The sequence below is a fragment of the Physcomitrium patens genome, chromosome 7, assembly GCF_059467195.1.
Source record: "Physcomitrium patens ecotype Gransden chromosome 7, ASM5946719v1, whole genome shotgun sequence".
NCBI classification, from domain to species: domain Eukaryota; kingdom Viridiplantae; phylum Streptophyta; class Bryopsida; order Funariales; family Funariaceae; genus Physcomitrium; species Physcomitrium patens.
In genome coordinates this window covers 8,868,399-8,881,012 of record NC_143416.1, presented here as the reverse complement: position 1 = coordinate 8,881,012, position 12,614 = coordinate 8,868,399, and the positions used below count along the sequence as shown (strand labels likewise).

Genomic DNA, 12,614 nt, shown 5'->3' with positions numbered 1-12,614 from the left:
TTCATATATAAGAATTACACATTTCTTATCGGAAAATGATCATCAATATTATCAAACCATGTGTGAAAGATTGTTACTGTTTAACAAAATTTATCACCAGAGAACTTTTCAATCTGATCTTAATATCCCCTTTTCATTGATCCAACTCAACATTGGATAAAAAAAGACAACATTTCTTGCTTTGTTAAATATTACTTCAAACACAATGGAAAGAACATACAACATATCTCTTATCCACAGCTTGAACACATGGATCTAATTTTGGCAACAAGAGTTGGAACCAACGAACTGCTGAAAGTCCTATTGAGATGTTGAAGCAAACGCTCACTACAACGTCTCAGCAGCTAATTTTTATCAACATCTTTGTAATTTGTAATGCTGCTCACAAACCAGTGTCGAAGAATTTCATAACAACTGCCACAGTGCACAAGCAGCAGGTTACAAAGAATAATTTAAGATCAGCGGGTGCTGGTTCTCTTTTGCTAGATCGATTGGATTTTTAATAACCGCTGTCGCTTCAAGAGTTCATGAGAAGGTGAGACATCACCGAAGGCTATCTTGCTTGTTATTTTACGAGTCATTGACAATACTGAATGAATACGGCAGGATACTAGTTTTCTATCAGATGTCATACCTTGCACCTATGTAGCTACGCTGAGGAATGCGATCTCCCAGCAAATGGAGTCTTGTTACGGGGCATCACAAAGTATCATTACACTGAGGAATTGGCAATCAATAACGAGGATAATGGCACGTTTCTGATGAGTTCCTTACCCAAGGACAATACCATTGAGTTAAGGCCGCATTTCGAGGCAACAAAAGGTATGTGAACGATTACACATGCTGAGGAGGACGCAGAGATATCACGTTCAAAATTTCGTTATTACGATTGGTGATTAATACGGATCTACTCGCCAGCAGAAATGCAGACGAGGATATATCGGCAAATCATTAGAATCTAAGCGGCTACTACCCATAAAAATCTCAGCCCATTAAGATGCCTCCTCCTCACCCAAGTTAGGGACCCAAGCAAGGGATCCACAAAGGATCAGAGTCATAAGCCACTACACATCACGACCATCAGCCCATTCCAAGACGTTTCGATCTCCGTTGATTGGTTACAGTACAGAATTTATCGATGGTCGTGTAACGACGGCAAGAAGTAATAGCAGTCTAGGCGACGTTGAAGGTGTTCCAGGCTCCCTCAACGAACTTCTTCACACCCTTGAACCACCTCTTGTCACCAGCTTGAGCCTTGAAGAGGTAAAGCTGGCCGTCTTTCACTGTCGCAGCGATCAGCTGGTGCTTGCCTCCTTCATCTCCGTCGGCTGTGCGGGTCAGGACGCTGAGCTTGTAGTAGGGCCTTCCGTTGATGTCCACAGAGTTGGCCTCAAGGACAGCGGCAGTAGCAACAGCGTTGTTAACGAAACCACCCTCAGAGGCAGTCTTTCCTGAATAAGCTTGCTTCCCGAAGAGGAATGATACCTGCATGCCAAAAAAACGTACATCACCGCCACTGTCTCACATATCACCGACGCCGCAAATGATTGCGCTCACACAGAAGAGGAAATGGCATAAGGAAGATCGAGAGGGCGCCTGTTCCTAGGTCTCTACCTCATCCAAGAATTTCTCAGGTGGGCCGTATTCGGTGATGGATCCCTTCGTGGCAGGGGTAATAGACACGAAGAGGTTGTTGGTGGCATCGAAGTTATCTTCGAATCTCACAACAGTCCCGGGGAATTCCTGCTCCTTGCTTGGGTTCCATTTGGAGGGAACATCCAGAGTAAAACCGTTTCCAGCGAAGGGGGTGAACCCGGTGGAAATCTTGGGAGCACCGAAGACATTGGCTGCGCACAGCGAGAAAACACAATGTCCCTCAGCACATAACACTACGACAAATCCATAACTACGGACAAAAACCCACGTAGAGTAAAATAAGCAGCCCACTGGCTGCTATGGTAAGCATAGCAGCCACCGCATGCGCGAGGATCAGACTACACCCCAAACCCAGAAACCAATTCCAATGCTTACCGCTCTCTCCGTAGGCGGCATTGGCAGACCCAACCTTGGCACCGGCAGCAAGGACGCCAGCGACGAGGGCAAGCGCAGCGCGACGGCTAAAGGTCTCACCCTCCTCACCCTTAGAAGCGCGCACTACAAGGCTGCGGACGGCAACGGGGGCCACGCGGGGGGCAGCCACAGTCACGGAGGCGCCATTGATGGCGCTCTTGGCCGAAGCGAGAGAGGTAGAGCTCTTTACGACCAGTCCAGACGACACGCACGCCGCACACGCCATGGCTAACAACACAAGTCGGGGATTTGCGGTGCCGAGGAATGGGTCAAGCAAAACTGCAACTACTCCGCTGCGGCAACAACAGATTGAATGAATTACGGGAGGGGGAAGGGGGCGATCGTGTACATGAAGAGGAAGTGGGGTGAGGCAGAACGGATGGCTCGCGCAACGGGATCAAATTATCTCCAGCGTTATCCACTGCTTCGAGATCCCCAGTGCTTCCATTGGCCGGGGCCCCGCCCGTCCTGTCCACCCGGTAGGTTCCGTGAAGGGGGTCGGTAGGTCGCCCCCATTGGCCGGGCGGATAGTCAGTCGCTTGCTGGACTGGAAGATTTGGCTCAGATTTCGCGGTGGGAGGGGCGGAATCCCTCGTCTCGGTTCCTCGACGAGAAACGAACTTCCGGTGGACGAGGACCTAAAATTCGTGGACGACAACCACTACAGCGACGTTGATTTATCGTCCGGGGTTTTTGAAGATTTGCACCGCATTCTTGCATGCTCCCACTCTGGCGATGCCTGTTTCGTTGCCGCTTTGAAAGCCTGGAGGGGAATTGATATCTACACATTCCCTTTGAAAAGCCCAGTTGCATGAAGTAAAGTGTGAACATTTAGACTACACTAGGCTAACCCTTACTTTCAACAGAAAAAGTTTTTTTTTATTCCTATTTTAAGGAGAATGTTGAATAGATCCATGCTTTTACCAAATAGACCCATTCTTAATGAAGAATATGGTAATTATGATGAATGAGGTTGGTTTTTATTGGTTGTAGATCCAATAATGAAGAAACAAATCTAGAAATCATTACTTTTTTTCATGGTGGTTAGGATGGGTAGGTTGATTTAGTAAAAACTTGGGTCTATTTAACATTTTTCATTTTTTATTATAAAGGTAAGTTGTTATTACTTACACAACATTGTATTCGAGTGAAAAGATTTAATATAATTGTTGCAATTACTAGAGCACATTGATTGTTTGTTTTCTTTTGTCTATAAATATATATATATCTTTATATATAGTCTTTTCTATATGTGTGCCATATATATATATATAGTGATTGAAACAATGTATTGAATTTAATTCCATTTAATAAAACTAATTGTTCTTAAATTTGTTTATTTTGAAGTTTTGCTATTAATATGTTGTTTTTAATCAAGTATTTTATCTTTTTTTAGTATATTATAGCTTTGATTAATATGTCATAAATATAACCATTTTATCTTATTTGTAAGTATTTTAAAACCACTACATTAGAATAAACAAATGAAAGATATCTCAATTTTTTTTACTAATATAATTATGTTGTTTTAATAAGAGATGAATGATTTGGTGCTTTGTTGTTTCAACATAAAAAATAATAGGCAATCTTTATAGTTAATGTCAATATTTAAATATCAAAGTTAAAAAATTATAATATTTTTATTTTTATTTTTTTATATTTAAATTTTTTTAAATAAACTAAATTCACAAATCATTTCATGTTTAAGATGTTATCTAAAGAATATATATAAAAATAAAACTTTAGATTAAAAAATTATTTGATTTATATTTTCATATTTTATTATACCTATAAATACAGTCAATCTATATGTATATAGAAAGAAATAAAAATAAAGATGAATTTTAAATTTTACTTTTTGTAATTTGTATTTATAATTCAATATACAAAGTAGATTATAGAGATTATAGAGATGTGTTAGCATGTTTTTTTTAAGATATCCAAGTCATTGTCTTTTTACAACACCACCTCAAAAAATTAATCCAATCTAGTAGTATTTAACATCTATAAGGTACAAGTTCTGAAATAGATTGTATAGCCAATATTAAAAAATATCTCATAATTAAATCATAAAATTAATTTCACAACTAAGTTTCTTATATTTGATTTCTTAAAAACAACATGTTAAATGTAAAATAGTTAAAATTTTATTTAATCTACCACCTTCTTTTACTTTCTCTATAAAAAGTAACAAGTAAAAAACTCATCTTCATATTTTATCAATGGGGGATTTTTTCATAATTAAATATAACATCAAAGTCTTGTATAATCTATATCTATAAAATTAGTTCTAATAAGTTAAAAAATATATTTTTTAATATTTATTAATCACATAGGTTAAAGATACCTAGTGTCACAAAGAGTCTTTCAAGCTAAAAACTTAAATACTAAGTTACACTTAGATTCTATAACTTTAATTGTAGCAATAATTTTTTTAATGAAAACCAACTGCTTTACAAACATAGCTAATTTTTAATTTCTAAAATATTATTAGATATATAATATATATGAAAATATTTATATGTTTATATATTTATATGTTTAAATATTTTTTTAGTATATATTACTACATTTATATAATTTTTACTAGAAATATTTTAAATTAGGAAGAAGAAGTAAAATAATATAAGTAATAATATTAATTTTTACATTATTATCTATAGTTTATTTGTATTAAAAATTATCTATGTTGCACTTATATCCACAAGTGTAAGTTGCAAAAGATGTATAATACTTCTCATTGTCAAAATTCTTTTAGATTTTCAAAGATTCTATTTGAAACTTAAGAGTATAATAAAAATTTTAGAAATATCGATGTAATCAATTATACAAGTATCGATGTAATCAAATATCGATGTAATCAAATATAATTAGTATAATATTATAAATTTATATTATTTTATTTCTTTTTAATATTATTTAATATTATTTTATACTATTTTATTTCTTCTTAATACTATTTTATGCTATTGCAAGTTTATATTAAATTTATTTATATTAAATTTAAGCCATCTTATTTTATACTAAAATTATAATTAAATATTTTTTTATTATATTTGACTTCTAAAAATCATAATTTTATTATTTTTATAATAAATAATAGATGATACAAAATACAAGATGCTTCTAGTTGTCAAGGATATGAATCTTGAATAAAGAAAATCCTCAATACACTCTTCTGTCATTGAAAGGAACTAAAAAGTCACTCAAAGATGATATAATATTGAATTAGAATGGCTATTGCCAAAAACAAGAAGACTAAAAAGTCTTAAAAAAGACTAAGGATTAGAAAGGCATTGACAAGAGTAAAGAAGGCTTCACTCTTGCCTCCGTATCTACTCTTAACTAGGAGTTATGTGGCAATGTCTTATAGGACCTCCAAAATGTGTTGACTTTGCAAGACATATATCTGAACTTGCAAAACAAGTTTTCTATATGTGCGCCATATAGTTAGCTTGTTCTCCAAGCTATCAATAAGTAGTTAATTTTTTTACCAAGTTTTTAACTTACTAATCAATTATAAATACATGTAAAGTCAAAGCAACACCTATGAAGCTTTTAAGAAGCTTCTGTTGAAGGTATTATGAAATTAACTTATTTTTATTTACTTTTACTTATTTCTATTTAATCATATAGATATATACTAGAGTACTTATATATACTTGTAACATTATCTCTCCTTCTAGAGACAAGTTTCACAAGGAGCGGTCTTCATATGTTGAGGAAATCAAAGATGCAGTGAATTATATTTGCTACTTACTCTGATCTTTGTTCTCTTTAAAGATAGTTGATAGGTCCTTTTAGCCATTGGTAATTTCACATATCAAGGAGTGAAGACCTCCCTATTATTTGGTTTTTATTAAAGCCTTTGTAACTTCCTTCAAATAAAACATTTGGAACACTGTCAAGAGTTGTTCCTACCTCTAATAAAGTCACCAAACATTAGGAGTTTCTTCCAAAGTTGTGATATCAAACATGTTATATCTTTCCATTTATTAAAAGAAAAATATGTCGTTATTAAAAATCTTCATCTTGATTTTGTCCTCTTGAAGGTTATGACAATCACAATGTCTTGTCTTGTATGTCTACGAATAAAAGCTCTTTAGTTGAATCTGCTGGTTGTTGATTTTCCATCTGTTTAGTGTCACAAATACACAAAAGCTACAAAGAAAGATAGAAGGTAGAGTATTTTTTTTCTTTGATCTTATTTTTTTTATAGCAAAGATTTGCTATTCTTCATCTTGGTTTTGATGGATGTTGTCAATGAAAAGCTTCAACTCTCTTTGCTACATTTGCAAGATTCTTTGTTGGCTTCCATGTACATTTATTAATATTATATCTATGCCAATGAATAAGATATTCCAACCTATTTTGGCTCAGCTTTAAATCTAAGACTTCTTCTACTTCAAACTCTTGATTGTTATCTACTTTTATAAGAAAAAGTGGCATTTGTCTTCTTTTCAAGATATTCACTATCTTATATGGTTTAAGAAGGAATATATGAAATATAGGATAGATCTTTATAGACTATGATAGATATAATTGATAAGCAACATGATTGACTTATTCACTAATAAAAAAAGATCTAAGCCTATGATAGTCCACCTTATCATAAGAATGAGTAATCTTAATATTGCAACAAAGTAACTATACCTTGTCACCTACGTTGAATTGTAGTTATTCCTTGCAATAGGCATTTGTATTTATTTTTTGTCATAATTGAGCTCTCTTTAACTACGCTTTTGTTGTTGCATATAGCTTTGACAAACAATTTGCTAAATCTTTTGCCACAGGATTATTAACTTTTGAAAATTTAAAAGTATAAAGTCGTGGATGATAACCATAGTTGGCAAAAAAAGGTATATGTTCAGTGGAAGAATGTACCAAATTATTATACGCAAACTCTGTCAATGGTAAAAGAGTTTTCCAATTATGTTGATAATAATTGATTGAGTATTCGATAGGCAAATAAAATGGGTTAATCAAGTTTTGAAATAGTATTTGATCATCTTGATAATAATTGATGGTACATTTCAAATACTATTCCAAAACTTGATTAACCCATTTTATTTGCTTATCGATTTGAAGATGAAAAACCAAAGAGACCTTTATATGCACTTTTAAAATCATGAAAAGGGTTCTCAAAAATCTTGATATAAATTAAATCTTCATATTTGTTAGGGACATAGTCCTTAGAACCTTCTAGAGACAAGTTTCTAAAACCTTCTAGAGACAAGCTTCTAGAACCTTCTAGAAGCAAGTCTCTAGAACCTTCTAGAAGCTTCTTAGTTGGTAGAAGATGTTAGGAACATAGTCCTTAGAACCTTCTGGAGATAAGTTTCTAGAACCTTCTAGAAGCAAGTCTTTGGAACCTTCTAGAAGCTTCCTAGTTGGTAGAAGTTGCTTGAGAAGCTTCCTAAATAGGAGTATATATTGGGATCGAGGCTGAAGAGTTCTTCAGTCTCGACAACACATCTCTTGGAGCTCTAGCTCACCTCTCTGGTGTTGTTCTTGTATTCATCTGATTAATCTAGTTCTTGCCAATTATTCTTGAACTTCTTGGTAGATATCAAGTCTGTATTCTGTGTTAGTGATAGTTTGTCGAGACTTCACTCACCTCAGATATCAGAGCTAGTTTCTTCTTTGTTAGAGTGTGGATTACCCCTCTGCTTGGAAGTGTACTAGCACTTTAAAGGTTGCGGATTACCCCTCTGCTTGGAAGTGTACTAGCACTTTAAAGGTTGCGGATTACCCTCCTCTAAACTGATACTTCTTTTGTTACAATATTGGTATCTTATTCTTCTTGGAGAGAGTGTATTACCCCTTTTCTTGAAGCTCTTAAGGCATTTTAGAGGTTGCGGAGTACCCTCCTCTAAACCAATATTGTCTTCTTGTAGAGTCATTTCTGTCCTTCTCTTAGAATGGTCGAGGGCCAAGACATTAGTATGATGGAAAGTTCAGAGTCCAAGTTAGATGCTATCATGAATGCCCTCGCTATGTTATCACAAAGAATTGCAGAGATTGAAGGAGTCGTGGCAAGGCTTCATAATGATGGAGCATCTGGGATGGCACAATCTAGGTTGCACCAGCCTCAAACTTCTACACTTAGAGAAGCAACTTTGTCTCATGTTTGACAAGCACTGCTGGTTCTACAACATAAGGAACCCTGAGTTAGCCTTCCGAACAAGTTCGATGGTACATGTTCCAAGTTTCGAGGATTCGTCAACCAAATCAGGTTGATAACAGTTTTACAGCCCAAACGCTATCCAACAGAGGAGTCACGTGTTGGACTTGTTGGAACCTTACTTACAGAACAAGCTCTATCATGGTTTGTTCCTTTGTTTGAGAAACGATCGTCCATACTAAACAACTTTGAAACCTTTTTGGAGGCATTTGCGAAAGCATTTGGTGAACACGACAAGGTTCGATGGGCTAGAACAAAGATCCGATCACTACGACAAGGGATGCGTTCTACATCAGTCTATGCATCGGACTTTAGGCAATTAGCATGCGACATCAATTGGGATGAAGAAGCGTTGATGAGTCAATTCTATTGGTGTTTAAGGGACGATGTGAAGGATTTGCTGTTAACTCTTCCTAATCCGCAAACGCTCAACGAAGCTATTAGCCAAGTTGTGAAGTGCGATAACCGCCTATTCCAACGTCGCTAAGACCAACGTTCAAGACAACATACGGTTCGCCACACCCCAACTATGTCGACAAGCAGCGTGAATTCACATTCAGAGGTAGAAGACATGCAAATTGATGCGGTACGTGTCAAATCTCTTACTCTAGAAGAAAAAAAGTGGCGTATGGAGGAAGGTCTATGCTTGTATTGTGGTGAAGAAGGCCACAAAGTTGGAAACTACCCCAAGAAGCAAAATCGACGTATTATCAAGACTTGGGGTGCGTTTATTCAGGAAAACGAGGATGCCCAGCCACAATAGGAATCGTGCGGCTAAACAGTGAAATATCGCAACAACAACCAGGTTCCTTTCTTTTCACTCAATCTGCCCTTTGTTTTACAATCCCTTTGCTTATTGGCCCTCAAAAACTGAGAACCTTAGCATTATTAGATTCAGGAGCATCTGCTTGTTTTTTAGATGAAGAATTTGCAAAGCGTCATAAGATCCCTTTAGTATAAAAATCCAAACCTGTTCACGTTGAGGTCATAGATGGACGACCTTTATTGTCTGGTAGTGTCACCTATGAATCAGAACCTATAGAAGTGACGTTTAAGGACCATAGTAGTCATATTATTTTCAATATTATTAGAACCCCATCAAATCCTGTTATTCTTCGTCTTTCCTGGTTGAAAAAGCATAACCCATCCATAGATTGGAAGTTACGGAAGATGACCTTTCCCACAAAACCATCCAAGAGCAAGCCTAGTAGAAAACCCCGAATAGAGAAATCCTTATTTATTGGAGCAAGAGCATTTATAAGATTGTCCAAGGAAGGCACACCGTTTGTCATTTATGCGGCTCCAACTACCGGGGAGAAGATCTCGACAGCAAGTATACTGGAGCAATATAAGGATTTTAAAGACGTGTTTCAAAAGAAAAATGCCGACATGCTACCGGAACACAGACCATATGATTGCGCCATAGACTTATAGGAAGGAGCACAACCGCCTTTTGGCCCAATCTACAATCTATCGCAGATGGAGTTGGCGGAGTTGTGGAAGTACATCGATGAGAATCTAGCCAAGAACTTCATTTGTCATTCAAAATCGTCAGCTGGAGCACCCATCTTATTTGTGAAGAAGAAAGATGGCTCGTTGCGGATGTGCGCGGACTATCGAGGCCTCAACAAGGTAACAAAGAAGAATCGTTACCCGTTACCCTTGATTTCTGGTTTCTTAGAACAACTTGGACGTGCAAGGATCTTTACAAAAATTGATCTAAGGGGAGCTTACAACCTCGTACGAATCAAGGAAAGAGATGAGTAGAAGACAACGTTCTGTACAAGGTATGGCCATTTTGAATATAATGTCATGCCCTTTGGTCTTACCAATGCTCCAATGGTCTTTCAACATATGATGAATGACATTTTCCGAGAGTACCTTGATGATTTTGTTATCATCTATTTGGATGATATTTTGATATTCTCCAAAAATAAGGAAGTGCATGAAAAATACGTTTGTTTGGTATTGGAGAAACTACGCGAGCGAGGACTATATGCCAAGTTAGAGAAGTGTTTATTTCACCAAATAGAGATGGAGTTTCTGGGGTTCGTTGCGACTACGGAAGGCTTGAAGATGGACCCCAAGAAGGTGGAAGCAATCGTGTCCTAGGAGGTTCCGAAGACGGTTAGAGATGTATAATATTTTCTTGGTTTTGCCAACTTCTATCGGATCTTTATCAAGAATTACTCTCAAGTTGCTGCTCCTCTCATTCGGTTGACATGCAAGGATAAGCTGGAATGGGGACCTCTAGCAGAGAAGGCGTTTCAAAACCTGAAGATCGCATTTACTACGGCTCCAATCTTGATACATCAAGACTTTATAAAGGCCTTCTATTTAGAAACTGATGCTTCGGATTTTGCTTTGGGAGCTGTACTTTCACAAATGGGAGAAGATAAGAAGCTCCATCCGGTTGCATTCTATTCTTGAAAGTTTTCTGCTGCTGAAATTAATTATGAGATCCACGATAAGGAACTTCTTGCTATAGTGGATTCTTTCCAAGAATGGCGTCACTTTCTTGAAGGAGTTGCACATCCAGTGACCGTATACACAAATCACAAGAATTTGGAGTATTTCATGTTGGCTTGAGTTCTAAATCGACGTCAAGCTCGATGGAGTATGTTGCTATCTAGGTTCGATTTTATTATCACTTATCGATCTGGAAAGCAGCAAGGACTATCTGATGCCTTATCGAGGAGATCGTATCTTGTACCAAAGGTTGGAGAAGCAGCATTTGATCAACAATGTACGATATTGTTGAAGCCAGAGCAATTTCAGCTTTGCGCTACTATTATGCCAATTGATGCTGACTTCCTGAATCAGGTACATGCCGTAACCATTGATGATTCAGTAGCCATTGATATTAAGCATCGTGCCAATGACGATAAGTTCAAGGTGGAGGGAAATCTTTTATACTTTGAAGAGCGGTTATATATCCCAAAAGGACCAGCACGACTCCGAGTTCTTCAATCTCGCCACAATTTTCCAACTCCGGGACATTTTGGATTCAACAACACCTTGGAGCTTATTTCTCGAGATTTTTGGTGGCCTCAAATGTGGAAGGATGTGAAAGATTTTGTCCTCTCTTGCGACACCTGTTCAAGTTCCAAGAATCCTCGGCATTGCCCTTATGGACTCCTACAGCCATTGTCGATTCCATGTCGACCATGGTCTTCAATTTCCATGGACTTCATCACGGACCTGCCATCATCGAACTCATTTGACAACATCTTTGTTGTGGTAGATCGGCTTACAAAAATGGCTCACTTTGTCCCTTGTAAGAAGACATCGTCCAGTGAAGTCACAGCAAGGCTCTTTCTCGATAATGTGTATCGATATCATGGACTACCAGATGATATCGTATCAGATCGAGGAACCCAGTTCGTATCAAAGTTTTGGAGATCTCTCTTTGAGATACTGAAGGTGAATATCAAGCTTTCTTTGGCTTTTCATCCTCAAACTGACAGTCAAACGGAACGGGTGAACGAAGTCTTGGAACAATACTTACGATGCAGCATCAACTATCAGTAAGACGATTGGACCACATATCTGCCACTAGCCGAGTTTGTATATAACAACACCCTCCATGCGTCGACTCAATACACACCATTTTTTTCTAACTATAGGTATCATCCAAAGCTTGATTTATTGAGTCCATCAACAAATAACAATCCAGCAGCTGAAGGTTTTGTGAAACAACTATCAGAGCTTCAAAATACGTTGAAGCTTCAATTACAATCCACTCAAGAATCCTATAAGGCGTCTGTAGATAGATTTCGGAATCAAGCACCTACTTTCAAAATTGGAGATAAAGCATGGCTTCTTCGACGGAATATCAAGACCAAGCGACCATGTGATAAGTTGGACTATCGAAGATTGGGACCATTTATCATCCAAAAGCAAATCAATCCAGTGGCGTACCGTTTGGAATTACCGACTTCTATGAAGGTACATCCAGTCTTTCATGTTACTTTGTTGGAGCCTTATCGAGAGTCATCTTTTCCTGGAAGAGTGCAATATCCGCCACCTAGTATTGAGATCGAGAACCACGAGGAATACGAGGTTGAAAAGGTGCTGGATTCTCGACAAAGGTGGGGCAAGTTGGAGTATCTTGTTCATTGGTGCGGCTACGACATTAATGAGCGAACGTGGGAGCCAGCTGAAAATCTCACCAATGCGCCGCAAAAGGTACAGGAGTTCCATCAACAACATCCTCATAAACCTAAGTCGGTTCGACAATAGCTTCTTTCTGAAGCTTGCTCATTCAAGAATATAAGAAAGGGAGAGAGCACCACCAAAATTCGTAGTTGATGTAGTTATTTTCTCCAAGATAAAATAGAATTTTTTTAGTAGCCATAGT

At 37.2% G+C, this 12,614-nt stretch overlaps 1 protein-coding gene across 1 annotated transcript; it reads right to left on the bottom strand.

The window, feature by feature from the left end:
* Positions 1-863: 863 nt before the first annotated feature.
* On the bottom strand, positions 864-2,379 carry LOC112284805 (oxygen-evolving enhancer protein 2, chloroplastic). Its single transcript, XM_024525056.3, has 3 exons — positions 2,032-2,379; positions 1,615-1,847; positions 864-1,485 (listed from the first exon to the last, which is right to left on the bottom strand). The coding sequence occupies exons 1-3, from the start codon at positions 2,294-2,296 to the stop codon at positions 1,174-1,176; spliced, it is 810 nt and encodes a 269-aa protein (XP_024380824.1). The 5' UTR covers positions 2,297-2,379; the 3' UTR covers positions 864-1,173.
* Positions 2,380-12,614: the final 10,235 nt, after the last annotated feature.

Excerpts from the sequence above, each read along its gene's own strand:
- LOC112284805 (XM_024525056.3), bottom strand. The coding sequence starts at position 2,296 with ATGGCGTGTGCGGCGTGCGTGTCGTCTGGACTGGTCGTAAAGAGCTCT. Across the intron at positions 1,848-2,031 it reads TGCCGCCTACGGAGAGAGCG|CCAATGTCTTCGGTGCTCCC; the intron begins GTAAGCATTGGA and ends CGCTGTGCGCAG. Across the intron at positions 1,486-1,614 it reads CTGAGAAATTCTTGGATGAG|GTATCATTCCTCTTCGGGAA; the intron begins GTAGAGACCTAG and ends TTTGGCATGCAG.